The sequence below is a fragment of the Neovison vison genome, chromosome 5 (genome assembly GCF_020171115.1).
Source record: "Neovison vison isolate M4711 chromosome 5, ASM_NN_V1, whole genome shotgun sequence".
Lineage (NCBI taxonomy): Eukaryota > Metazoa > Chordata > Mammalia > Carnivora > Mustelidae > Neogale > Neogale vison.
The window spans coordinates 45977881-46005705 of NC_058095.1; the positions used below are offsets into that span (position 1 = coordinate 45977881).

At 48.9% G+C, this 27825-nt stretch overlaps 1 protein-coding gene across 3 annotated transcripts in view; it reads left to right on the forward strand.

The window, feature by feature from the left end:
• Positions 1-27825, forward strand: part of FAM117A (family with sequence similarity 117 member A) — a 65599-nt gene that overhangs the window by 24452 nt on the left and 13322 nt on the right. For 2 of the 3 annotated variants that reach the window (XM_044248734.1, XM_044248731.1), the window contains one exon: positions 23089-23258. In XM_044248734.1, the coding sequence (XP_044104669.1) occupies positions 23089-23258 (170 nt within the window). Of the gene's footprint in view, positions 1-20239; positions 20428-23088; positions 23259-27825 lie in introns of those variants that run through there. The other variant, XM_044248733.1, reaches the window with a different exon arrangement.

Genomic DNA, 27825 nt, shown 5'->3' on the forward strand with positions numbered 1-27825 from the left:
AAGTGCCGAAGTGCCCTGGGCCGTGCACTTACCTGTACCACATGCCCTGTTACGTTCCTGACAAGATATGTTAGACCTTGTAAAAACAGGGTGATGATGTAAAGAACAGGATTTACCTTCTGTGGCCATTCATCCATGCAGGATGTCTTTATAAAGTGAGGAATGGCTTCATTTTTCTGAGCCTGGGCTAGGGGTGTGGAAGGCAAAGAGAACAGCTAGAAAAATGAAGGTCAAGTCTAAGAAAGCTAAGATTCCCCCCCGTGGGGAGTAGCAACCCAGGATACATTTATTACGGCAGTTCCCCCTTTAATTAAATTCTTGTTTGTGTCTTATGTCTGTTGGAGGCTGCTAACTTTTATGTTCCTCCAGGATTACTGATGGACAAAACGGGACTGGGAAAATTGTTCTGGGTTCTGGCTTTTACTATCCTGTCTAGTGTCTCTGTCTCCATATCTCTAGAAAGAAGATAATGTTTAATTGAGCTTTACAAATTCCTCCCTAGTGGACCAGCCTCCCAGGGGTCAGCTGGGTCCTGGGGGAGCCCCATGTTGCCACACCAGAACCTTCTTAGACCCAGGGTTGGCAATTATGGCCTGCAGGCCAAATCTAGGCCTCTGCCTGCTTTTTTAATTAAGATTTTTTTTAATTTTTAAAAAGATTTTTGTTTATTTTTTTGACGGAGAGAGCACACAAGCAGGGGGAGCTAGAGGGAGAGGAGGAAGCAGGCTCCCTGCTGAGCAGAGAGCCTGATGCTGGGCCCTATCCCAGGACCCTGGGATTATCACCTGAGCCAAAGGCAGACACTAAACCGACTGAGCCACCCAGGCACCCTGTAAATAAAGATCTGTTGAAACACAGCCATGCCCCTTCATTTAGTATTGTCTGTGGCTGCTTTTGCACGACAGTGACAGAGTTGAGTGGTTGTGAAAGAGACCAGAAGGCCATTAAGCTTAAAATATTGACTACCATGGCACTTAACAGGAAAAGTTGGCCTACCCTTGTCTTAAACAGTGTTCCTTCCCATTATTCCTATATAGAGATGAGTTTCAGTGCGTGTGGCACACCTTCTCAATATTCTAAGGGGATAAAGAAAAGTAACAAACCTGTATCCCCACTTCTGTTTCAGGTGAAAAGAGAAGGGGGGGGTCATCAGCTTCCAGTCAGTTCACAGTCTTTGTGGAGGATCAGCACATGTGAGTGGAGGCTGCCTTCCTGCCTGCGCCCCACACCCCCAATGTCAGGTGGCATGTGTTCAGTAGACATAAACTAATTTGGATTTACATAAAAGCTTGACTGTTAGGCAAATGTGCACCCTCTCCCCTCATAACCCTTCCCAAACCACCCACAACTGCAGCAGTTGGAAATGGCTTTAGGTTTATGTCCTCTCTGGGATTTTTTTCACTACCTTTTATTTTTCCAAACAGATCACTGACAGCCGGCAGTAGTCTTAAAATACTGGCTTCCCCGCAGGGATGTAGGATGGGTTTATTTCAAACACGCATTCGGTTCTCCAGGATGGCCAATTCAGTGAATATAAGGCAGCATTGTTATTAGCAGTGCTATTGGTAATTATTAAACTCCTTTCCTTGCAATGCTTTGAAAACTTAGTCCTTGGGGGGTGGGTGTTTAGATAGGTCTGGAACCACATAAAGGAGGTCCCTTATTAGGGACTTTGAGAAAAAGTCCTCCTCAAGTCATGGTCCTCTTGGACTCTGGAGCTAGAAGCAGTCCAACTTCTCAATGCCAAGGACCCATCTTGCTATGATGAAGTCTGGGAGTGCATTTAAAAGCCTTTAAGAGCTACTACCGTCCTTGAATGCTCTGTGATTGAGGTAGCTTCTGTTTGGGAAGCACTGGACGTTGCTTAGCCTGATGTTGCTAGCTTGTTTTTGACAGCTTCGCCCGCTCCAGACACACGTGGTCCCCAGGAGGTACTGCTGAAATCTGTCTTAAAGGTTATCACCAGGGACGGCATCCTTTTAATTTGAGTTCCAGAGTACCTAACTGCTTTATCCCGTCGATAAAGACCCGATCATGGGTCTGTGTGTTCTTCCGTGTTTCGGATAGCAAAGGATTGTAGAGATGGGAAGCTCTCCACTCATGTAACATAGATCTGGGATATTTTAAACCATTTGAGGTCAGTGGAGGAGGGGTGAGAACAAAAGTGGGTGTGGTGGTAAGAGGACATCATTCTCTCTGATTCCAAATATAGATGGATCTCCAGAAGATTTGGGGCAGGATTGCAAAACTTCCAGTTACGGTGGCCATGTGAGTGTTGCCAAAGTGGTTGGTGGGCTTTAATGGCAGAGAACACTTTACTCATAGTTTTTGGCTAATTTATACAGAATGGTATGATGGGCACCCACTCCACACTGTTCTTTGATCTTGTTCTTTTTTTAATTACAGTATTATGTTAGTTTCAGTTGCACAGCATAAGGACTTAACAGTTCTGTATTACTCAGTGTATCCCTCGATCTTCATGGAACTGTTAGAAATCAAGTGTCCTCAGGGGCGCCTGGCTGGCTCAGTCAGTAGAGCATGTGACTGATTGTCCAGGTTGTGAGTTCGAGCCCCACGTTGGGAGTAGAGATTACTTTAAAAAAAAAAAAAAGAAAGAAAGAAAAGAAATCAAGCATTCTCCTCTGGATTTTTATACCTCTCACATAGAGCCTTTGTGCCGTAAGGATTCACACTTTAGGGTGTGACACGTTCTGGAGGCAGGTCTGGTTTTGAAACCTCACTGACACTATCGCATTTATCAGTGCTATGTGACACCAAGCTCTAGTCTTGCCTGGGCTTACCCTCATTCTGTAGGCAGTTTGGAGCTCTTTGAAGGGGCTGGAAGGGGAAACCTTGTGTTTCCTTTCCAGTTCAGGATGGAGGTGGGTGCCCACCAGCACGTTCGCTAAGTGGGAATGGACAGTCTCTTGCTGGGTTAGTAAGTTTTTTTGTTTTTGTTTTTGTTTTTAAGATTTTTAATTTTTTTATTAGGGAGAGAGACAGCACAAGTTTGGCGAAGAGGCAGGCAGAGGGAGAGGGAGAAGCAGCCTCCCCTGCTCAGCAGGGGAAGCCCCATATGGGACTCTATCCCAGGATTCCAGGATCATGACCTGAGCCAAAGGCAGTGTCTTAACCAACTGAGCCACCCAGGCGCCCCCTGGGTTAGTAAGTTCTAATCCCACTTTTAAGGGGATAGAAACGGGGCGGGGAAGAGTGGAAACACGAAGGATGAGTGAGAACCTTGGTCTTCATTCCCGCCGCGCCCCGGCTGAGGGCCGAGTTGAGCCTTCATAGAGGGCTGCAGTATTTGCTTTGCAGGGTTATGAATTAACCAAACACCAGCCGAATCTATTCACATTGTTAGGTCAAAAACAAATCCTGATCTCTCAGAGAGAAAAGAGTTTTGGATTCTATTTGAAGTTCTAAATTATCTGTGCACCAGTTCCTCTCCAGCGGTGTGGAGCTTGTGAAGGGGCTGTTGTTCTTGGGAACAGCTGGATGGAGGGAGTTTCTCTACAGCTGGCTGCCCACACTCCGGCCTCCAGCTCAGGGTCCCCACCAAACCTCCTGGTTTGGAAGACTCTTCCTGGCACTTGGCTCTCCTCCTCCGCGCATTTTCCTCAGGGTCACTACAAAGTTGCATGCTCAGCTGAGAGCCATTTAAATGTTTATCCTCAGGCCCAAATAATCCTCAGTGGACTTCTACTGTGTCAGAAAACCACAGCCAGCGAAGGGTGGCTTTAATGAACTTAAAAGAAGGCTATCGAAGTATTTCATAATAGGGAATCTATTAGCACCAGACCTTGGGGAACCTGGAATTGAAGTTGGGGCTCTGGACACCTCCCATATGCCCTGCTTGTGCGCCCCAGCCGGCTGATGTTGGGGATAGATGGAGAGCCTTGGGCTCAGCAGTGCCTGTGCACAAGCAGTTTCTGCTTCCAGCTCCTTAATAAAATGGGTGGAGGTTGGAGAAGGCCTGGGAAGATTCCTCTTAGGGCTTTGGTTGCTCTGAAGCAGTAGGCCTGTGATCAAGGATGGTAGAGTTTTCTCGGAGGCTGCCTGGATGTGGCTTCTTAGAATATTTGATTTGGCGGGGCAGAGCTGTAAGTCTGGGATGCCTCTTCTCAGACCCTGAGCTCCCCATCTTAGGAACGAGTGTGGCTTTTCGAGGTGGAGAGAACTATGCCAATACGCATAGGTTTAGTCCCTCCCTAGCTCTGTTACCTGAATCCCCTGTCACCTGATCCTCAATGAAAACATGCAGAGGAGCACTGAGGTCTCACCTCCTTAAGAGAGAAAGGAGGATAAACATAGGACTCCAAAAGCAAATGACTAACACATCCACAAGTGGATAAAATTTAATTCAAGCTGGAGGAGGCATAGAATAAAGGGATATTTATTATTCTTGTGTTAGGTAGGGTTAATTGGAGAATTAACCGGGATATTTCCAGTAAGCTTTTTTTTTTTCTTTAATTGACCAGTGTATTTTTCTCCCTAAGGTTAAATGAAATTTTGACTTCTTCCCTTCCCTTCCCTTTCAAAAGTGGCATATTGGTATGGCCCTGTCGTGTCAACCATGTTTCTTCACTTTTTCAGCTCTCTTTAGTCTCTTCAGCCCGTGCTGCAAATTGTGTGCCTGCCTTTTTAAAAGGTAGGCACCTCATGTTTCAAGTTCAAGTGCAATGGAACTCACCCTGCAGCTTGAACAGATTTGAGTGTTTTTGCAGAGGGAGGGCCAGGGCAGATGGGGAGTGTCGTGCTCAATAAATACTTGTTGGATTGAGTTGCTGGAAAGGCAGCAGGGGTGGGGAGAGCGAGCCACACTTCCCCCCAGTCTCCCTTGAGATGGTTTTTCCCACTTCTGGTCCCCACACACTGTGCCTCCTTTATAATACCCCTCTCTGCAGCTACTTCCAAGGCAACCTCCCCCCCACCCCCACTGAAGTGTTAGTGTTCTCTCTCTCTTTAAATCACTGGTCTCCTATTCATCCTGGTCATTGGGCCTGAAGCCCAGTTGGTGGCAAAGATGTGGCATTTCCATGGATGTCATTGCTAGGCCTGTAGGTTCCCTTCCCCTCGCACTTAAAGCCAGAGGGGTGAGCTTGGGCAGTTGGTTACCAGGTTGATCCATGGAAACAGCCAACACCTAGGATTTTGCTAGGATTTTATTTAAAAAAAAAAGCCAGACTCCCTGGCTTTAGGCTTAGAAGTGGATATGGGTGACAGGCCAAGGAAAGCAAGATGAATACTGGGTTTCCTTTCACTCCAGGTAGATTTACAGCAAATTCCTAGTAGGGCTAATGTATAGGAAAGGGAAGCAGAAAAACGAAATCTGCATCAGTGCCTTTTCTAGGCTAGGGAACAGAACTGTCTATGGGCCTTAGGGGAGGCTTCAGGCTTTCTCCAGAGGTGTGATCAGGCTGGAAGCCCCCTTCCCCAAGCCAGGCACCATCCTGTTTCACCTTCTTTCCCCATACCTGCCCCCCCCAACCTCCCCTGCTCCCCCCAGCAAGTTGGGAAATGCTGGAAAGAGATGCTTATTAGCATTCCCCACCCCCTGAACACATATACTGCCATCCATGGGGCCCACATTGTCCTGTTGTTTGGGTTGCCAACCACCGACCTGGTAGCTTAGTCAGGTGGTTTTCTGAACCTGCCCAGCTGGGGGTAACTTGGAACAGAGTAAAACTGCAATTAAGAAGACGGAAAGAGCTCTTCTCTTACCTTGCCCTCCCTTCTCCTCTTCCCTGCCCCACACACTACCTTCCCTTTAACGAGTTTTCTGTGCTCGGTGCGTGTTTGATCTGTTTGCTCGCCCACATCGCTTTGAGAGAACCACGGCTGATAACACGTGCGCTCCCTGCCCCACACCTGCAAGCTGGCGCGGCCTCCGTTTAGGGATTGTCTTTGTAACTCATACCCATCAGATAGGACATGCCAGGGCTGAGGGTGGGGGCTGGATGCCATTTGGCGAGCCCAGGGGGATGCAGCCAGAGAGCTGTTGCAGGATTGCGTGGTCCGGGGCAGCGATTGGGAAGATGGCAGTGTGAGTCCCGCCTGAGGGGTGCGTGCGCTCCTGACCGCCCAGAGTAGCGCCTGGGCTCTCTGTTACTGGGACCACAGTCCTCGGTAGCTGTGCATTCATGGGAGAAGGCAAAAACAGCTGCTTCAGTGGAAAGAAAAAGCTTGGGAATCACAACAAATTGTACTTTTCAGGGAAGTTGAGCATATAGATAGCTTTAGTTTTAACAGTGTGTTCCATTCATTTAGCTCTTTGTGGCTCCTCGTGGGAACTCTGGAATGTTTCTCATTTATCCTCCTGACACATAGCTGCAGGTGGCATGGACTTGTTTTTGCAGAGAAGTTACATGAGGCCTAGGAAGGAAGTGACTTGCCCAAGACCATGTGACTCTAGAGCCCTTTTGCTCCCAATCCCAGAGCTCTTCCCACACATGCGGGGCGAGTCCGTTGTGAATGGGCTCCTGAGCTGGCATCGTCTGTGTGCCGGCCCAGCACACGCCCAGCCCGTGTTTCCCTTCTGCTCGCATGCCTGGATCCCAGGAACAAAAAATCATCTGTTCAGTTGACCAAAAGAAAATTGGAAAGGCAGATGGGCAGCAGCGAAGTCTGTCGTTCCTTCAGCACCCTTTAAGTGACTGTTCTCTTGGTGTGGCTAATTGGAAGCTGACGGTTGTTACATTAAATGGGTGACACGGTGGCGGCCCTTGAGTACCTCCCACCAGATTTGAGATACGCAGTTTCCAGGTGGAACGAGAAGCTAACCCCAGGGACAGATAGACCCAAGGAGGCAGGCAGGGTTTTCCTGCTTTTAAGAGGGGAGTCATGGTCATGGTTATTGGGCTCGGGTCCATGTCAGGAAGATAACGCCAAGATGGAGCTTATAGGAAGGGGTGTCTCTCTTCTATGTGGAACCCCAAAGAGCACCTGGGGATAAATGTGGGTGGTGCGTTCCTCTGACGGGGGTAGGTTCAGGTGGCATATCATCTTGATGACAGCTTAGTCTTCCATGTAGGGAACCTGTACTGCAAACCACCCCCACCCTCCCTGCCACGCTCTGTTTTGAGTATGTCCCCTTTCCTAGCTTTAGGTTAAGTGGAAGTGGAATCACTGTGGTACATGGTAATGCCTTTATGAGACAAGCGTGTGCCCAGTAGAGGGGACTAGCGGGAACTTGAACTCGAGAGAAGGCTCCATCTAGGGACTTGGTATCATGGAGAATTGCTTGGCCTGCTTCACAGAGATTACCTAGCCCTCCTGAGAGGATTCCAGGCAGCTCTTACCCACTTACCTCTCTTACGAAATCAGGCTCTGTATAGAATTCTTGAATGTCCTGGTAACCATAGGCTTATGCACATCCTTTCTTTGCCTGTGACCACTCCACTTCATCAGGTAAAATCCCATTATAACGAACGTTATAAAAAAACAATTCTGTATAATAAAGCTATTTCCATGGTTCATATCAATGCTTTGTTGGTTTTGTTTTGTTTTGTGGCTTTTGTTGTTTAAAGAGAAGAGTAACTAACTTCTTCTGTATCAAGTACTTTTTCTGGTCCCTGTCCATGTGATGGTCCATCCCTAAGCCAGGGCCCCCAGCACTAGCCATCTGCCTTGGTGGCAGGGAGGAGGGAGAGGAGCATTGGAGCCATCACCAAGTAGCAAGGTACCCCCCTCTGTTTGCATTTCATCTCAAACCTCCCACCGTCTGGTACATCCTTGTTTTCCAATGGAACACCACACAAAACCCAACAAAGGATGTAAGAGCGTGTGTTTATCCGAATGTGAGTGTGTGTGAGTGTGAGTCTTGAGCGTGAGTGAGCATGTAGGTGCTGAGTGTGAGCACGTGTGTGTGAAAAAGCGCATGTAAGAGAAAGAAAGCCAGTGACAAAGCAGGTGGGACAAATGTTTGCCTGACGGCGAATCTGGGTAAAGGTTATTATGAGTGTCCCATGTATCTACCGCTCTTGTTCTCGTATCTGGAAGTTGGAAATTACTTCCAAATAAAAACTTTAAGTGCATGCTAGACTAATTTGATGGTGCCAGGAATTCTTGAGAGTGTGAGTTCTCTTCTCTTCCTCTTATAACATCTCTTATTCTCCCCATGTAACAGACAACAAAACTGAAGCCCAGAGAAGTCAAGTGACCTGAGTTCACGTAGCACCCCGGGGCCGAGGCGGGATTTGGGCCCAGGTACTGACCACTGTGGCAGGCCACCCCTCAGGAGACTAGACTGCTGCTTGCCCGGACTCCCTGAGCTGGACCTGGGGGTGGGGGGCGTCCAGTGCCAGGAACAATAATCAGGTACCTGCTGCGGTGTGCGCATGCCCGGTGCATGGCCTGCGCTCCCCCAGCAGGGGGTCAGCAGGCGTGCCCCAGTCTGCCAAAGTGTGCCGAGCACACACAGGATGTCCCAGTACCTTCTGGGGACAGCTGCTTCCTTATCCTAAGATACACTTTCACTCTGCTGTTCACTCAACTCTCTTCGCTTCTGCAAGAGCACGAGATGAGAACCCTCTTGTGCCAGAGCCACAGAGTTCTTGAGTTCAAGCTTTTATGTCTGAGATGGATGGGTCAAAAGCAGTCGGGTTTGGCATGGAGAGCAAGGCCAGAGTGTGGACGCCGGGCCAAAGAGCTTTCTCGACCGTGCACCCGTCCGTCTGTGGAGGTACGGAAGCCCGAGGGAGGACGTTTATGTGGTTTCTTGTGGCAGATCTTTTTTTTATTTTATTTTTTTTTTTAAAGATTTAATTTATTTATTTGACAGAGAGAGATCACAAGTAGGCAGAGAGGCAGGCAGAGAGAGAGGAGGAAGCAGGCTCCCTGCTGAGCAGAGAGCCTGATGCGGGACTCGATCCCAGGACCCTGAGATCATGACCTGAGCCGAAGGCAGCGGCTTAACCCACTGAGCCACCCAGGCACCCCTCTTGTGGCAGATCTTACCAAGGGGTTGGGAGTTAACAGCTTCATCCACAGAGGGAGGACTCGCTGTCAGTCATGGAAAACTGCTAACCGCAGGGCCCAGGGAGGGATCTGATGGTCCTGCTATGCTGGCGGCGGAAGGAGAGGTTCAAACACGGCTGCTTGTTTCCTGGCCCCTTTTCTCTAACACCAAACCACATGGCCTCCATCTCTCTGTGCTGGAAGGCACTTAAATTGTTCCTGACAGTTTTGCTTACTGATACTTCCCCCCAGCTTCCAGAATTAGGGTTGAGTGAGAGTCTGACTCTGCTTTTTAATAAAACAGTTTTGGGAATCTTCAGTTTTAGCATGTGTCCTTTATCTGCAGTGCCTTCCTAGAGCCATGAGGCTGTGGTTAAGTTGGCTTCAAAGGATTTTTTTCCCCATGGGCTCCAGCCAGTTACGTGAAAGAGACCTGTGAGCATTTGCTGTATTATTACCCCTGTTTACATATACTGAGATCACTTGTCTTTAGGCAGTTACCCTGTTTCAGGCTGTTGCCTCTATTCTCTGATTCTTCCTGGTTCTGTTCTGCCCCAGCATAAGTGCTGGGTGGATGTATCTAGGGGCAGAATAGGGTGCAGCAGGATGAGGAAAGGCTGCCCGCCTGATTTCTGATGACTCGTGTGCAGCATGGAGGTGTGCAGATGGCCAGAGCCATCTTTTTTTTTTTTTTTTAAGATTTTATTTATTTTTTGGACAGAGATCACAAGTAGGCAGAGAGGCAGGCAGAGAGAGAGGAGGAAGCAGGCTCCCTACTGAGCAGAGAGCCTGATGCGGGGCTTGATCTCAGGACCCTGGGATCACAACCTGAGTAGAAAGGCAGAGGCTTTAACCCAATGAGCCACCCAGGTGCCCCGCAGAGCCATCTTAAGACGGGACGGCTTTGCGTCCTGGTTCTTAGACATATAGGTAGGATGGATGTCTTGGTGATGAACATCCCTCACTGTTTGCCTGGATCGAATTCTCCTTTGTTTTAGGAGCCCCAGCCTTTTCTTTGCCTGACTTACAAAAGAAGACGGTTAAGCCCTTGATTAAGAGCAGACACAAAGCCCTTCATGTACTTTGTGGAGGGAGTGTAACTTACCCTCTAGTGATGGGTGTTGTCCTGTCCGCCTCTGCCCCTGCAAGCACATGGAGAGAGGTGACCTGACCAGCGTTTTTCTGCTCTGAAGTCCTCCGTGGTCTTGGGTGTACAGTGATGGTAGGAAAAACCTTCCCAATGTCATGCCTTTCTAGGCTGTTTCTGGACGGGGACCATCTGATGGTACTTTTAGAAGAGGTTTACCCTGGAGGCACTACATAACCTTTGAGCCTCCCTTAAGAGATGGAACAACTGGCAAGACCAAGGCTGCCATGAAGGGGCTGCCCCGGAATGTTGCCTGGCATGCTTTGGGGTTTTTCCACTGGTGGGGTGACGGCTCAGGAATTTGCCTGGGATTTGAGGTCAGGCTGGGTCAGGTATGGGGTGTTGGAGGCCAGGTGGGATGGAGCGGACTTGGATGTCTCTCCCCATTGCAGCCAGGGACGACACAGTAGAACCTGCGGAAGGAGATGGAGGTAACCAGAGAAGGCTTTCTGCAAGTGGGGCAGCATGGTCCACACAGCTTTGTAAGGCGGCCAGGGCTGGGCAGAGTGACCCTAATAGGATTTTAGACCCTGAAGGCAAAGCAGATGCTGTGACTATAACTTCCTGGTCCTGAATAGTTGAGCAACTGCTTCTTATGGAACCCCTCTCCCCAGCCCTCAGCCCCAAGCAAGATGAACCTGAGTCAGTGTTCAGAGCAGAGAGCCTGACAGGTTCCAACCTAGTGAGGTGTAGCCAGTGAGCCAACCCACCCTCTGAGCTCTGATGTCTGCTTGCCCAGTCATGTGATCAGCCTTCTGCCTGTGGCTAGCCACAGGTAAATTGAGTGCTGTTTATACCCTCCTGCTTGCTCTGGGAGCCCACGGCACAGCTGTCTGATCAGCCTAGGTAAGGCAAATATCCTTTTGAATTTGTGCCTCCCCCACCTTCCCACTGAACTTATCTCACCCCAGATAATAGCCCTGAGCTTTCCATTAAGCAGAATTGGCCATCTCTTGTTTATCCTATAATGAGACTTGGGGAATTCTAGAACTAGAGGAGACTCAGACTCCTCTGCTGTACTTCCCTGCCTTCCTGGGGGGACTACTGAGCCATCTGGGGGGGCTTGTCATTTTCGCTCCCCAGAGCTGTTCAGGGCGGACTCTATGTAGTCGCCTTCCTCATCTGACTGGGATCAGCGAGAAGGTCTTCCTTTTATCTAGCTGAATTCTCTCCTAACTGAAGTCTCTTATCTTCCCTTCATTTTTTCATCCATACAGAAGACTGATAAATTCTAAGTCCTTCACCATTCCCTGCAACCTACCTACCTACGTTCTTGTCAGCCATGTTGACCCATCTTCCATGAGATCTCACTGCTTTCTCTATTCCTGTGGCCAATGAATGCCCAGTGCTAACTTTGCCAGGCAGAGCCAAGCTCTTGTCCAGTTCAGCTGTGTTTCTGGACCTGCAGGAGCCCTTTCATTCTGCCCACAGTCTTGTGGTCTTGGTCTTGCTACCGGGATCTTGTCACCTTTCTTAATTTAACATCGCCTCCTTCATTCGGTATCTTTATTCTACCTTGTCCTGATTTACATCTTTCAATTCCTGACCTCAGATTAAGCTTCATTCAGGGTTTCGTTTCTTCCTGCCTACCTTCCCTTTCCCCAAATTAGAAGTCCAGAGCAGTGACTCAGTTGAATTTGACTACAAATTCTATGACTACAACCTGCCAAGATTGAAACGCTAAAAGGTTTAAATCCTTGCTGACTAGTGAACTGAATTTCCGTCCTTCCAAATTAAGCCAGTTCCTTTTTTTTTTTCCCCTCACAACTTTATTTTGGAAGAAATTCAAACCTACAGAAAAGTTATAAGCACGGTGCATACCCATTTATCTTTCACCTAGACTCACTGATAACTTTTTGCTGTATTTGTCAAATCTCTTTTCTCTCCTTCTGGGGATTACATATGTGTGTCTAGACTTACATATGCATCTGTATGTGTGTTTTGTTTATTTGTTTTGAATTGTTTGAAAATAAATTGCACATGTCATGACACTTTTTGCCCTTAGCCACAGTGGTATCCGCTGAGAGTAAGGGCATTCTTCTACATAATCATGATAACATTATTACCCTAACGGAATTATCTGTAATCCCATATCATCTAGTATCCAGTCCACTTTCAAATTGCCCCTCAGATTGCTCTTTGTTTGTTGTTTATTTTTTAAGTTTTTTTTTTGTTTTTTGTTTTTTTTTTTTGTTTTTTTAAAAGCAATCTCAACATCCGACATGGGGCTGGAGCTTACAACCCCAAGATCAGGAGTCGCATGCTCTACTGATTGAGCTGGTCAGGTGCCCCTTGTTTTTGCCTTTGAGCCAGAATCCAGTAAAGACTCTCGTTTGGTTATATCTTTTTATTTTTATTTATTTATTTTTTAAAGATTTTACTTATTTGAGAGAGTGAGAGAGCACAAGCAGGGGGAGCTACAGGCAGAAGAAGAGGGGGGAACAGGTTCCCTGCCGAGCAGAGAGCCCCACATGGGGCTCGATCCCAGGACCCTTAGATCATGACCTGACCTGAAGGCAACCGCTTCACCAATTGAGCCACCCAGATGCCCCGGTTATGTCTTTTTAAAAAGTTTATCAAGAATTCCCCTTCCACTCGTGTTTTTGGTTTTTGGTTTCCAAGGACTTTGAAAAGCATGAACCAGTTCTGCCTTCTAACTATCTCACATTCTGGATTTTTCTGGCTGTTTTTTTTCATGGTGGCATTTAGCTTGTTCCTCTATCCTCTGTATTTCCTGTAACTAGAAAGTTAGGTCTGGGGCCTGATTTGGTTCTGGTAAAACACTCCTGGCAAGAACATTTCATGGGTGAAGTTGGGTACTTTATATCACTTTAGGAGGTCTATTAGGTCAGAGTATCCTTTAAGAGTAATGGCTAACCTTGATCACATGAGGTGGTGACCACCAGCAGATTTCCCACTGTAAAAATACATTCTTCTTTTGATAAGTGGTTTTTGATATTTGGCGTTTATTTAAACATTTTGTTCCCTGTAGTGTTTTTCCCAGTGGCTTGGCACCCACTGGTGGCTCTTCCTGGCCAAGAGATTACTTTGAGAGTTGCAGTAAGGCTAGTTCTGAATTAGCACTAATGGACATGAGTATGGACATGAGAAGTTCAAAAGAGGATTAAAAATTTTTTTATTTTATGGAAATCATAGGTTGGGGGGAAGGCAACAAAATGGGTTCCATCAAATTCTGTCAAAGACTAGGTGTTTTGTATGACTTGGTATTGATACTAAATTAAGAAATAGTTGCTTACACATATATTGCTATCTGGCAGTTTCCTTCAGGTCGGGAAGGCAGGCTGGATGGAGCTAAAAATAAGTTGGTTCACAAAGCAGAAATTTTTTGACTATTTGGGAGTTAGCTGTAATTCTGTTCTCCTTTTCTTTCTTTCATGCAGTTTCCACTCTCCTCACTAGAAGAGGAATCTCTCGTTTTTTTAATTGTCTTCTCCCCCTTGACTCACCCAAGATGCCCAGTGGGTAAAACAGGATTCCTGAGACCCAGGTATGATCACCCTGGTTCCTAGCAAGGGAAAGGACTAGAACCCTTCCAGCCCGTGGACTAGTCCCTGAACCAAAGCAGCCAGCCAAGCAGTCATGACAGTTGAGTCTGACAGTGGAACACAGGGGTGGGGATCCGATTGTCACAAGTCTTCAGAGGAAGAAAGATCTGTATCACAGGCCCCCACCTGTGACTCCTTGGAAGCTCTCCCTTCTCTTCCATAGATGAGTTCACGAGTGTATAGGGTGCGTGCTGTTAGAGTAGGAATCTGCAAGTTTCAATCCCAGCTGTCCTCTCACGGGGTTTATTTTTTTTTATTTTTATTTTTTTAAGATTTCATGTATTTATTTGACAGACAGAGATCACAAGTGGGCAGAGAGGCAGGCAGAGAGGTGGGGGGGAAGCAGGCTCCCCGCTGAACAGAGAACCCAATGCAGGGCTCGATCCCAGGACCCTGAGATCATGACCTGAACTGAAGGCAGAGGCTTAACCCACTGAGCCACCCAGGCGCCCCTCTCACGGGGTTTATTAATGAACCTCCTTGATCTCTGTTTCTGCCTCTCCCTCACTTATCTTCCAAGACTACCTGAGGGCTAGCTGGATGTCGTGATTTCTTCTTGCCTTGATAGGAATCAGACTGTTGTGAGAAGTGGAGATCTTCAAGGGTTTATGTCTGTCCTCTGAGTTTAGAGATTGGTCACTCCCAAATAACCATCAGTGGGGACTTTTTTTTTTTAAGATGGAGAGGGCCAGGCTGTGTGCTATTTCTGTTCTTCTTGCAGAGGCCAAGAAACGGCTCCCAAAGGAAAGCCTGCTCCAATCACTAACTGCTAGTATTTTGTTTTGTTTTAAATATGTTGAAATCCTACAGAACTCTTCAGAGAATTCAGATAAAAGGTGAAGAGTTCACACCACTTCCTTCTCTTCTAACTGCAGCTTCTTGAGAATTGAACAACCGTCTACAGAAATGCTGTCTGTTCCTTATCCATGCACGTGCGCACACACTTGGGATTGCCCTTTCCCTCCCTGTTGATACAGACTCAGTGTGTTCTTTTTTTCTTTCTGTACGGTGACCTCTCTAGATGGGTTTCTCCTGGCCCTACTCTTCAGCTTCCCATAGATGTGGTCTGCGTGCTAGGAAGTCAGACACAGAGCCCAGAAAGGCTTTCGCATGAGCTGCACCCTTAACCGTGGAATTAGTCATTAATTCAGGGCCCGGCTGAGTTCGTTTTTCATGCGTATACAACTATCATCACTGTTTTCTCTTTAGAGAAGCCTCTTTGGCCAGGGAAATGCGATGTCCCTCTTGTTTCCTTCTTTCTTTTTAACTCTCGTTTCTGTAGCTGCTTCTCCCTGCTGTGGCTGAAGTGAGCTCTCTGCTTGGTGTTGAGAGTGCTCGGAGCCCCAGGTGTGATTTTCCCAGCTGGGATGGATGGGGTCTCCTCGGGCTTTCCAAGGAGGGCTTCTTACTCTTGTACCGTCATAAGTGGGAATTTCAGTTTGACCACAACTTCCCTCCCGAACCCACATGTCCCTGAGTTAAGTGATTCAGTGGCTCTGGATCATACATCGCTCAGAAGATTGCCCGCAGTGTTTAATCCCAACACACGACTGAAATGGAAAAAGAATCCCTGTCAAGCTGCTGGAAGGAACTTCCCCTACTTACTGCCAATCTGTTATTGGGGGAATGTTTAGAAATTCTGATGCCCTGGTTTACTTTGTTCCTCTCCAAATTGACATATACCTGCTCCCTTCTGGCCCCCCAGCAGAAGTAGTACTGTATCATAGCTGGGGTTGGTTCGGGGGTGGACAGGGCAGGGCCTACTCCCTTGATGGCTAGCCTTGTGCCCGGCCTCCGCTTCCTAGGCTGCCCTGCCCCTGCCTACTCCTCTTTTCCAAAGGAAGATCTGTGATGGAAATAAGCAGATGGCAGAAAAATACATATAATAGGATCTCATTTTATTAAAAAGACACATGTACATGTGTGCATGGGGAGAGACCAGGAAGGATGTGGACAGACGGCGATCTCAGGCCAGGGGACAGGCCCTGTTTTTATTTTTCACTTCTTGCTCATCTGCATTTTCTTATTTCCTCCAGCATAAGTACAGCTTCTGGTACTGCGAGCTATCTCTAAGAGGAGAGGTGGAAGGCTGGTTCTAATAGTGCTTCAGAGCCCCCACAGCGGGAGAAGGTGACTGGTACCTCCTTTGTTAGACCAGCTAACTGTTGTGTTTGGGCCACGCGTATGAGCTCATTGGCTGTCCTTCTTGGGTATTTTGGGTGGGGGAGAGTAGCCTCGTTTCATTTCCCAGGTTTCTGTTTTGCTTCAGAGGTGGTAACGGGAGTGATATCGCCCCCAAGCTGGGACCCTTTGGCCAGAGGCCGCTTTCTCCCTGTGAGCTGCCAAACCTTCACCCCACACTCTCTCTCTGGCCAAGCTGAGAAAGGCAGCCCCAGAAGCCTCACTTCCTGCCTCGTCTGCTGCCTTCCCCTGACCCCCTCCTGCCCTTCTTCTGAGTGCTGTTATCCTCCTCCTCTGGGTTCCTGGGGTGGGGGTTTGCTGGCGTGGTCCAGCCTGAGCCAGGGACAGGAGGGAGGTGCAGAGAGAGTTTGCTGATCCTTCTGAAGTGTCATTTGCTGGGGGGGGGGGTCCCCGGGCTTTGTGTCTGGTAGCCTGGCCCCTAGGGATCGCATTGGCCTCGAGCACTTCACCTTCGCCGGCAGCTTCTGGTGTTCCTCCTCTGGTGTCAGCAGTGGTTGTAGACGGGCTCGGTGTGGGCACTCAAAGTCCCGCCGTTGGAATCTTGTTGGTCCCTGGTGGTGCGCTGGGCCCCTCTTGGCCGCTTTCGGTCCAGTGTCTGGTCTGCTCTTTGCTTTGTGCCCGTGGACTCCTCCCCCAAAGCACAGACACCTGACCGCTGGCTGTCTGCACTCAGAGCCCCTGTCCCCTCAGCCTTACGCATGCAGCAGTTGGGAAACAGAAGCGGGTGGCTCTGGAAGATAGCACCCAAGGCGTCTTATCTCCGGTGTGCGCTGTTTTGTTTTGTTTTTTCCATTTGCTTTTGCCCAAGAACCCCAGCATCCGCCGCTGCTCCACTGCCTGGTGAAATGGCCTGGCCCCGTGCCAGGGTGCTTCGCCAGGTGGTTGGGCTGTGGAGGCGGCTGCATGCGATGGGCCGATAAAACCCCACCGCGCAGTAAACAGGACACTCCACCCTCCCGCAGGCACCCAGCCGGGGCCCCTGCAGCCTGCTGCTTTGTCATGGCCTGGCACGATCTGGGCGTCCCTGCTCAGACAGGGGAGCCGATGGTCCTCTTCCCCCCGCCCCCCGCCCCCGTTTCCCAAATCGAGAGAGGGGTACTTTCCAGAAATGAAACCAGTTCAGCTTCCAACCACAAACAGCCATTGTGACTTCTCAACGCTTCTTCGTTGACCATAATCACAACAACGGTGGGGCAGAACCCAATCCCCAGATCTTTCTGGTATATTCCATGAGGGAGAAGCCCACGAGCTCCTGTTTGAACTACGCTCACTTGTGAGATTTCTTCGGGGACATTCCCCACAGAGTTAGGGTCCCCGTGGGCAGCATGGGCACACACAGACAGCCTCTCCACCAGTTCCTCAAGGCAGTGTCCGTGCTGGGGTAGGCTGTTACTCCGTCCATGTGTCCCAAGGGATAGTGTGGCTGGAACTCATTCTATGCATCTTTTCTGGGCTGAATCCTTTTCTAGGTTCCTTTACCTGACCTTGTATCCTAAAGAATTATGGAGGAGGGAGGGTTTAAGTGATGTTAACTGGTTCGACATAAGCTTTCTAGCGAAGACTTCAAGTAGCTTTGCCTCTCACCCTCTGTTCTTGAGAGCATCGCTAGGAAGTACCGTAGGCTGGGCATGAGCTCCCACTTGCCAGATGGGAGAGCAGGCCCAGGGAGGTTGGGTGGTGGTGGCTGCAGTCCCATCAGGAGGAAGGTCAGAAGTGGGTCCTTTTGGAGCCTTGGTCAGAAGGGGGTCCCTCGAAGCGTCTGGGTGGCTCAGTGGGTTAAAGGCTCTGCCTTTGGCTCAGGTCATGATCCCAGGGTCCTGGGATCGAGCCCCGCATCGGGCTCTCTGCTCAGTAGGGAGCCTGCTTCCTCCTCTCTCTCTGCCTACCTCTCTGCCTACTTGTGATCTCTGTCTGTCCAATAAATAAATAAAATCTGTAAGAAGCGGGTCCCTCACATCTGACCTCTTGGGGACCACACTGCTCACACTCCAATGTCGCCCCTTGGAGGATGGCACCAGACCCATCACTGTCTGATTCTAGCTTTGGTTTGTGTTGTACTTGGGAGGAACTTGACACATGGGTTTAGCCCTTCATCGGTTTCAGCGCCCACATCAGCAGGTGCTCGCCAAACCACTTAGGATGAGGTTTCTGAAGTAAGTGGTGAGTTTTCGTTTGCTATCAAAATTGAATTTTTCAAAAAGTGCCCCTCTCATTTTCTGGGCATGAAGGAAACATGACATTTTAACTGTCTTCAGAGGTGTTAGGACTGCCAAGAATTGGCGGCTGGGGAGGGGAAGTGGGGACTTGCTGAGGTGTCTTGAGACAGAAGGTGATTCTGTCACCTCGTGACTGGTAGGAGCTATGCCAGTGGTAGGATGTGGTCACCCTAGAAATAAGGCTGAGGCCCAGCTGCCTCCTTGAAGGAAAACAAACTGAGGCAAGACCTCCAGGTTTGACTTGGATGCAGTGAGGTGCTTGCAGGTCTGGCAGAGAGAAGGGCATCAAGGGTCACTGGTCCTGGATTGGGGTCCTCAGTTTCTCTCCATTCCTATTTCCCACCCCCATGTTGTTTTCTTCCTTTTTTGTGTGTGTTTCTTTCTTGGTGTGTTTGTGTGTGGGTGGGGGTGTTGGTATATGGAAGAGCAAGTCAGGACCCATGACCCCCTCAGAGTCTTTGTGAATCACTTTGGTCAAAGGTAGCCAGAAAGGATGTAGAGTTGACCAGAGTGGGTGGTTGGATTCTCACCACATATTCTAGGATTCTGGGTTCTGCCTTACCCCAGGGGTACTGAGAGTATGGTTCCATCTCTGATTGCCACCCTTAAGCTTGGGTTCCTACTGTAGCTCATGAGTAGGGTGGATTATGAGGGGTAATGCGAACAGTTATCAAATGGGTGTGCTTTAAATTATCCCTGGGAGATCGTAGAATGCCAAGGTTTCAAAAACTTCAAAAAAAAAAAAGAAAAAGAAAAACCCAACCAACCTGAAAAACAGAAAGTCAGTACAGACACCTGGATAATGCCTGCCATCAAAAGACTCCCTTCCCCAAAAAGGTGCTCTAAAGACAGTCCTTCCGGCAGGTGTGTAGGCAGGTGTCCCCTGCAACCTCAGAGAGTGTTTCTGATGCTGAAGGGCCAGGAGCCCAAATGGGGTGATTGAGGAGGAAGGAGACTTGGGTTTAGGTGTAGGACTGCCTCAGACCTTATGGGCAACCGAGTCCAGTATGAGACTGGCCCACTGTGGGCCTCCGTTCCCTTACACCCCACCCCCCCCCCACCCCGTTTGGGGCTGATGGGAGAGTAAAGACCCAGAAAGGACTTTGCAGTTGGGGTGAAATTTAAAAGTTCTCTGTAGATACCAGAGAGCCCTCGTGGTCTCGGTGAAAGAAAAATCTCCAGGAGGCTTTTGCAGCAGTTTCTGGGGGAAGACTGGGTGAGGCTGTTCCCAGAGATTCCCTCCTAACTGTTTTCCCTGCCTAGGAGTCCTGGCCCTCATTCGCACGGCTCTGTCATGTGTTCCCGTAAACTCACTTTCTGGGGCTGCCGCCCACCTCATTCCCTAGGCTCTCCTAAGACAGTTTTGGAGGCCCACGGGGCAGCGGTGTTGTGTCTGACCAGCATGCATCAAAACCTCCCCAAAATATCTGGATTGCCAGCTTTTTAAAATTTATTTATTTATTTATTTATTTATTTTTTTTTTTTAAAGATTTTATTTATTTGACAGAGATCACAAGTAGGCAGCAAGAGAGAGAGGAAGGGAAGCAGGCTCCCTGCCGAGCAGCAGAGAGCCCGATATGGGGCTTTATCCCAGGACCCTGGGACCATGACCTGAGCCGAAGGCAGAAACTTTAACCCACTGAGCCACCCAGGCACCCCTGGATTGCCACCTTTTAATCTTAAACCTAGAATGGGAGAAAGAGTGGCTGACTGCAAATGGGGGACGTGAAGTTGGGACTTGAACCCAGCATGCCTGTCACTGACTGACTGGGTGACAAGGCCCAGGGAGGAGAAGAGAGAGACCAGGCCTTCCTGAGCCAGAGAAAAAAAAAGACCAGCAGCCGTGGGGGCTTTACTCGTGAGGAGGGGGTTGAGCATGGATGCGCCAGGCAGACAGACTTCGAATCCCTGATCTGATTAGAGTAGATTCCCTTGTATTAATGGTTTTTAAATTTTATATGAAAACTTAGGCATCTGCCAATCACTAGCCCTGTGTTCTCAGCACTGTGTGGGGTACAAAGATAAATTAGAGACCGTCCTTGGCCACAGGTTGTTTATTATCTAGGAGTTAAAATACCCATAATCCAAGAGAGAGGATTCTAGGTACTAAAAGAGTACAAAGTGCTGAGGGAAATCAGAAAATTCTTCTAGGGAATCCAGCAGGCTTTGTGGAGGTGGAGACAGTTAGGCTGGCCCGGACACATGGGGCAGATACTGACTCTGGGCACCTGTGCAAAACATCAGAGGAGGGAAGGCATAGGACATGGTGGGAAATGGTGCATTGTACAGCTTGTCCAGGACACAGAGACCCTGAGGAGGAGTGAAATGTGCAGAAAAGGTAAGTGGGACCAGGACATAAGGCCTTTGGTTACTGTCTTCGAAAACGAAAATGAACTTTTGAAGAGTTTTAACAGAAATGTTAAAGATCTTTTAAAAGGGTATCTTGCAGGCCAGTATATATTATTTGGAAAAGTGTTTATGGTATAAGGTGAAAACATTGCAAAATAATATGTACAGCATGATCCCATTTTTTATTTTAAAGCACACACATAGCAGTCTGGCGGACAAAGGTGTATCTCATAGCATTGCGGGGCTTATCTCTGGTTGTTGAGAGTCGAGGTTTTTCTTTTTGTTTGTGTATTTCCTGACTTTTCTGCAGTTCACACTTACTACTGTTGCAGTGTGTCATTTTCTTCTTCTTTTTTTTGACTTTATTTATTTATTTGACAGAGATCACAAGTAGGCAGAGAGGCAGGCAGAGAGAGAGGAGGAAGCAGGCTCCCTGCCGAGCAGAGAGCCCGATGTGGGGCTTGATCCCAGAACCCTGGGATCATGACCTGAACGAAGGCAGAGGCTTTAACCCACTGAGCCACCCAGGTGCCCCATTTTCTTCTGTTTTAAATGAACACATATGATAGCTCAAGGAGAGGTCTCAGAAATATGCCAGGAATTAGATAAAAACAGCCTGAAATTTATCCAGGTGGTAACATTTGTGATGTCCAGATTGTGGGCAGGGAGACCCTTCAAATATGGGATAATAATGTGGGAGTGGTTAAGCAGGCAACTGTATACCAACCTAGTGGGATATTATGTAGTCATTGGAAATGGCAAATAAGTAGATTGTTGATACTTCAAGTGGGTATATGAAATGGGTAGAACAAAGCAGAACGTAATGTATATTTCACGTTGATTTCAACTATGTCAAAATGTGTATAAGTAGGTAAACAGATTTAGAGAATATATAGTGTGGTTAGCATCAACTTCTCTATCATGGTAAATGCTTAACATAAATTTTACCATTTAACCATTTCAAGTTCATTATTCAGTGGCATTAAGTACGTTCACAGTATTGTGCAAACCTCCCTACCATCCATTTCCAGAACATTATCATCATGCCAAGCAGAAACTCTGTGCCCATGAATACTCCCCATTCCCTTCACCCCCTAAGTCCCTGGTAACCACTATTCTACTTTCTGCCCCTATGAGTTTGCCTTCTAGAAGTGGAATCGTACAGTATTTGTCCTTTGTGTCCGTCTTATTTCACTTAGTATAATGTTTTGAAGCTTCGTCGTATTGTAGAATGAGTCCGAATTTCATCCCCCTTTGAGACTAATGGCCCATCGCGTATATACCCCACAGTTGGTTTAGCCATTCACCCATTGATGGACATCGGGTAGCTTCTACTTCTTGATTGTCGAGAATGGCGCTGCTATGAACATGAGTGACCAAGACCCTGCTTTCAGTTCTTTTGTATGTTTACCTAGAAGTGCAATCACTGGATCATATGGTAATTTTATGTTTAACTTTTTGAGGAACTGCCAACCTGTTGGTGTGTTTTTAATATAAAGCTCTTCAAGTTTATTTATACCTACGATCCCTAGTTCCTTTTGCTCTGCTTAATGCACACATGCACTATCAAGGGATTGCTACAGATGTGAAAACGTTTTGCTCTGTTGAAAGGAAAGAGCCTTTACAGATCTTAAGTTAGTATAATTTTTTTTTAAGGTTTTTAAAAAAATTTATTCATTTGAGAGAGATACACAGACATAGAGAGCTCAAGCAGGGGGAGAGGGAGAAGCAGACTCCCAGCTGAGCTGGGACCTCTCCCCAACCCCTGCCAGCGTGGGACTTGATCTCAGGACCTGGAAATCATGACTGAGCCAAAGGCAGACAGACGCTTAACCGTCTGAGCCCCCCAGGCACCCCAAGATAGAATGTTCTGAATGTGGAAAGCAGGGTCAACCCAGCTGATTGAAACTTAACAGATGATTCCGGAACCCTTAGATTTTATCAGCAGCCTCAGTTTTTACCATCTCCCAAAAAGCTTTAACCAAGGTAAAATTTAAATGGATGGATTTCTAATTGCTTTATTTTTGTCCAATTTAGCCAGAAGAGGGGAGACAGAGGAGGGAACCAAAAGAATGATTTTCCTAAGCTAGATTTTTCCATCCCTGATGGTTGAAAGGAGTTCTGTTGTTCTCTTTGTCTTAGTCACCTAGGTTCCCTGAGCTAACCAGTCATGAAGGAAGTGTGAAGAGTCCTTCAGTTAATTGGGTTGAGTTTGTGCAGTCCTCAGGAGCCCTGCAGTGGGTGCCGGAGAGAGGCAGGGCAGAGGATAAAAGCTTGTTTTGGGGGCCCCTTAGAGTTCCCTCATTAATGATGGGAAACAGTCTTGCCCTCGAGTACTTCGAGACTTAGGAGTTCAGGGCTCCTGGTCCTTTAGGAACAGGAGAAAGAAGACATGTATAATAAAATCACCCCTTGTCTGAAGTAAAATGATGTAAATCGTTTCCAGTGATAAAGACCAGCTTGTTAAGTCAGGATAGCTCTGGTCAGACTGTATTTGCTTTTATAGGCCTCTTCAAATAATCTTTTAGGATGGAGGTGGATACAAGTGAAGACATGGCCGTCAGGTGAGGCTTTCCTGGGAGACAGGATTGGTTACTCGTCTCCTTCATCCATGCTGACGTCAAGGTGTGCGGGCTGTGCTCTCTTCCAGCCAGCGTCCCGTGCTCCGTGGCCCCAGAAAAGTCAGTGTGTAGGCCTCAGCCACCCCAGGTCCGGCGTACATTCTCCCTGGATACCATCCTCAGCTCCTACCTTCTGGGCCAGTGGCCACGAGATGCCGATGGGGCCTTCACCTGCTGTACCAATGACAAGGCCACCCAGGTAATGACTCGTTCTCCTAAGGGGATAGGGATGGGGGGCGGGGGCTGGCTCAGGAGGCTTTTGGTCTGCTTACCAACTCGCAGTCACTGACATGATCTGTCCTGGGTTTTGGCTGTACGTCTTCACCATGTGGCTTCTCAGCATCTGATACTTACCAGCTCAGTTTTGTCTGTAAACCTACCGTGAAAACGAGCTTGCATCCCACCTGGCTGGTGCAAGAGAGAAGTCAGTCTGGGTTTCCCAGTCTGGCTTTTGAGTATTTGTGTGTGGGTCAGCAAGAGTTGACTTTGGAATCTCTTCTAGGTTTTCAAAAATGAGATTTACCTTTCTAAAATTAAGCAGGCCAACATTCAACCGAGTTTACATTCCCCAGACAACTGGGAGAGGGGGCCAGAAAGTGTCTTGAGCTGGGATAGCTCTCCCTGGAGCAGTAGGAGTGGAAAGCTCTCAGATTGTGAAGACTCCAGACCTAGCCAGCAGCCCATTGGAGTCCACTGGGACCGTTTGAGTCCTTTGGAGCTCAGGTCCTCTGTCAGTATTTTTCTTCCTGGTGGTCTTTTCACTAAGAATCCTGAACTTCAAAGGAAACTCCACGGGTCACCTGGCCCCTTGGCCAGTTTTCAAATAAGATAGTGTTCACCTGAGCAAGGGGTCATCTTCTATGTAAAATTATACAAAGATATTTCTTTCTTTTTTAAGATTTATTTATTTATTTGAGAGGGGGGCGGAATGCACACGCAGGGGTGGGGAGGAGCAGAGGGAGAGAGAGAATTCCAAGCAGACTCCCACTGAGCCCAGAGCCCATCTTGGGGCTGGATCTCATGACCCTGAGATCATGACCTGAGCAGAATCAAGAGTTGGACTCTGAGCTAACTGACTGAGCTACCCAGGCACCCCATACAAAGATACTTCTTAATCTGATTCAGGACTTCACCATTCTTAGCAGTTGAGTCCAATCTTTTCCCTTTTGATACATAAACCCATTCCTCTTTGACTTCAGAACAAACAACTTGTTCTCAGGAAAGAGGAAACAGGGTGGGTAGCGTGGGGCCTCAGAAGCAGTCCTGTATCCTGGGGGGTCCTGGGCAAGTCAGCTCTTCCTTTGCAAGCCGGGAGTGTGTACCCACTCGGCTTGCTCGCAGGTGGGGTGACAGCCAAGCGTGAAAGTGTTTCGTTCCCTCACATCCCCCTGCCTCTTCTGTGCACATCCCGTTGGTCCCTTGCTTTTATTTATTATTTTTTTTTTAGTAAGCTCCATTTTCAAAGGTTGCTAGTGAATGTCTGAATGCCCAGTACTGTTCTCGTCATGTTGGAATGAAGGATAAGGAAATGAGAACAAGATTTGGCCTCTGTGAATCTGGATGCCAGTTCCATGAAGGCCAGTGAACAGACAGCCAAGAGATCAGATGAGGCCAAATGTTTGGCATGGTTTAGAGGAGAGAAATTCTCATGGGAATGCCCCACCTTGAACTAGAAGGAATTTGCCGCAGCTGAGATCAGTGGCCCTCTTTCGATCTACGGACAGAATGTGAAGGGAGGACACGCTCCAGTGGTGGACAGCAGGGGCCTGCCTCCTTGGAGCCCCAGGCATTGCTGTGCCCTGTATCCTTGGGAAAGGCTGAGTAAGGCGCCTTCTGCTTTGCCCTCACAGGCCTGGAGTACACACTCCCTTCTCTTCGGAGAGGAGGGTTTAATTCAAAGAAGGTATCTAATCAAGCAGGGCTTCTAGGAGGACAGGACCTGAGGCTCCTTCTAAGTGTGCAAGCTCAAGTGTGACATCTCCCTTTGTCAGGTGCGGGCTTCCACCTCTCCCTGCCCTTGTCACTTCCGGCTGCCGACCTTCTAGGAAGCCTCTACCCGACTCCTTGGAGAGTGTTCTCTTTGTCAACTCAAGGGAGGGTTGGCCTCAGATGTTCCCTGGCGGGATTTAGAGGCCTGGGCTCTAGGCTGTGTGTTTTTGCTCGGGCTCCAGCTGCAGGCCAGATCTTTTATATAACAAGTCTGGGCTTCTTGCCACGGCGAGACAGAGGTCAGCGATGCGCCTCCGTGGGTCTGGCAAGGCCAGGCTGTGCAGCTTTCCTCTTTTCCCGGGATGGGCTCCAGCCCTCGAGGAACTCTTAGCAACCTGTCAATATTGTGGCCGGAGTCAAGACGTGGGAGAATTCTGATCAACGTAGGCATCCAAACCAAAGTATGCAATCCTGCCCGTCTTTCAGTCCTGGCCTTCTGGGAATTTTCGGTTTCTAGACTTGGGGCTCCAGTCACATTTTTGCTTGAGGCCCCCACTCTACCCCAGCCTGGCACGGGCTACCTCCTTCAACACTGACGTTATACCGGGAAGCCCTGAGGCTCTCCTGCCCTCTCCCTAAGTGATTGGTGTTCCTTCTCTCTGCAGAACGGGCATATCCCCAGAACAGACTAGAGATGAGGGAGAGGTTTTATTGGGGAGCTACAAGGGAGCATGGACAAAGGTAGAGGGAAAGGATGGAGGCAGGATTTACCAAAGTCCTTGAAAGCTTTTATGTTGTTAAAAAAAATAAATAAATTGAGGCCGGCACCCTTCCCTCCTTCCTCTGAGCCCTACCCCTGCCTTTTGCCCCTTCTCTTCCAGACACACCAGTGTTAGGACTCCTGCTGTGTCTGGCAGACAGGCCCTTGCTTCTGCCCTCCTGTTTGCCTCCTATCCCCCACCCCAGAGCCAGCAGCTAGAGTGTGTGTGTTTGGAAACCACGTCAGCCCTGGTGTTCCTGGGGACATGCCTTGTAGTGAAGGTAGTAGCCGTTGTTAGGCTGAACGTTCTAGAGGAAACAAGAATGCTCCCCGTTCCAAACAAGTTTCTGACCTAGGCAGGAGACACAGAGCACCTGTCCTTTGGATAGCCGAGCATGCTGCATTCTCAAATTTTTCTCACAAGATGGTTACTCAGATTATTTGGGTCCGGGGAGGAAGAGAGGGGGATGAGTCTTATTTGGTGGAATAGGGTGTTCTGTGAAGCTCTGCATGTTCTGAGCCCAGAAGAGCCATGGGAGAGAGCTGCCCAGGTCTCCCAGAGACAAGCTGGGTGAGCCCAAGGAAGAGCTTGGGTACGGCGGGAGCAGGGTACAGAGCGGCCAGTCAGGGAGGACTGGCAAGGCTCCTGGATGGAGTCACCATCATCAGGAGGAGGTTCCTCGTGTGTTAGAGGACTTTCTCAGTTTTCTTCAGGCCAGTATGAAGATGATTTCCCCTCTCTGGACCACCGTGTCCCCAGGTTAGCTGACAAACCAAGCCGGCCACCAAGTGCTCTGGGCCGGCCCGGCTAGTGGCTGGGCCAGGGCTGGGTGCTGTCTCCACCTCCCTTCTTGCCGTGCAAAGCCCTCGTGTCTCCGTGTGCTCTTCTGCAGGGAGGAAGTGGTCTCACCACAGCTGGAATGACTGTTTGAGCACAATTCCCCCCCTGGTCTCATCCTGCAGACACACGGGACCCCGGGTTCCCGCTCTGCCCGGCCCCCCATGCTGCTCATCCCAGCCCTGGGTGTGGGGCCTGGGCATGGCGCCTGGTTTCCAAACTGGCAAGCAAGACCAGTTGTTCAGCAGATGGCTTGACAGCAGCACAGAATATTTGAAAATGGGTCCGTGCTGGAAAATCCAAGGGTTCAATAGTCACTGGAGGGCCAAGGCCAGTGGCTTTGACCACCTCCAGCCGGAGTTCCTGGCCTGGGCCGGTGGACCACCCTCAGCCTTTTCCTGCCTGTGTTTCACCAGAGTCCCCCGGGGGCTGAGTCCCTTCTGACTGTCATGTTCCGCACGTAGTCACTGAGCATCTGTACCAGGCCAGGCACCACGCTGTTCTTGGTCCCTGCACAGGTATGCAGAGCTATGTTCCCAGGGCCTGCCAGGCTCTGCCAAGGTTCCTGGAAACCGCACGGCCAGGACTCTTGCCTGGGAGTCCAGGTGGAAAGTGAGTTGGGTTGGCGTCAGAGAACCAGGTTCCAATTCGGAGGGTTTCGGCTCCCTCCCGCCCCTGCCTACTTGTTCTGTCAGGCTGTTCTTTGGAAAGCTGCCCTCCATGCCCACCCCCAGTTAATCCTCTGGCAGCTCAGATGCCCAGGCAAGGCTTCCTGGCTTTGACCCCTGTCCAGGCTGGCATAATCTGATCAGCGTCCTGTACAGTTTGGTGATGTTGCTTATGGCTAGTATGTGGTCCTGCTTCTCTCTCGGCTACTCCCCGTGGGCCAGGGTGTTAAAATAAATCTGTTCCAGTGCCTGAATTCCCTTGATGAACATGATGCTTTGGTCTGCTGAGCTGAAACTCCACTTCCAGAGGGTCATCTGGCTGCCGTCCTGCTGCATGGCTTGACCCTTATTGTGCAATAAAAGGGGGACTCTTCGAAAGGTAGGCTTCCTTAGCTGTGGCTTTTCTGTGCTCCAGGAAGACCTCGGCTTAGACCTCTGCCGTGAGACCCAGAGGTGAAGCCGCCCGTCTGCCCAGATGCACTGGAACTAGGGAGCAGGGTGTGGGTCCCACTCTTGACACACCCCGTTCAGTCGGAGGGGCCAAAGCCCATGCTCGTGCATGGGCTTGCTT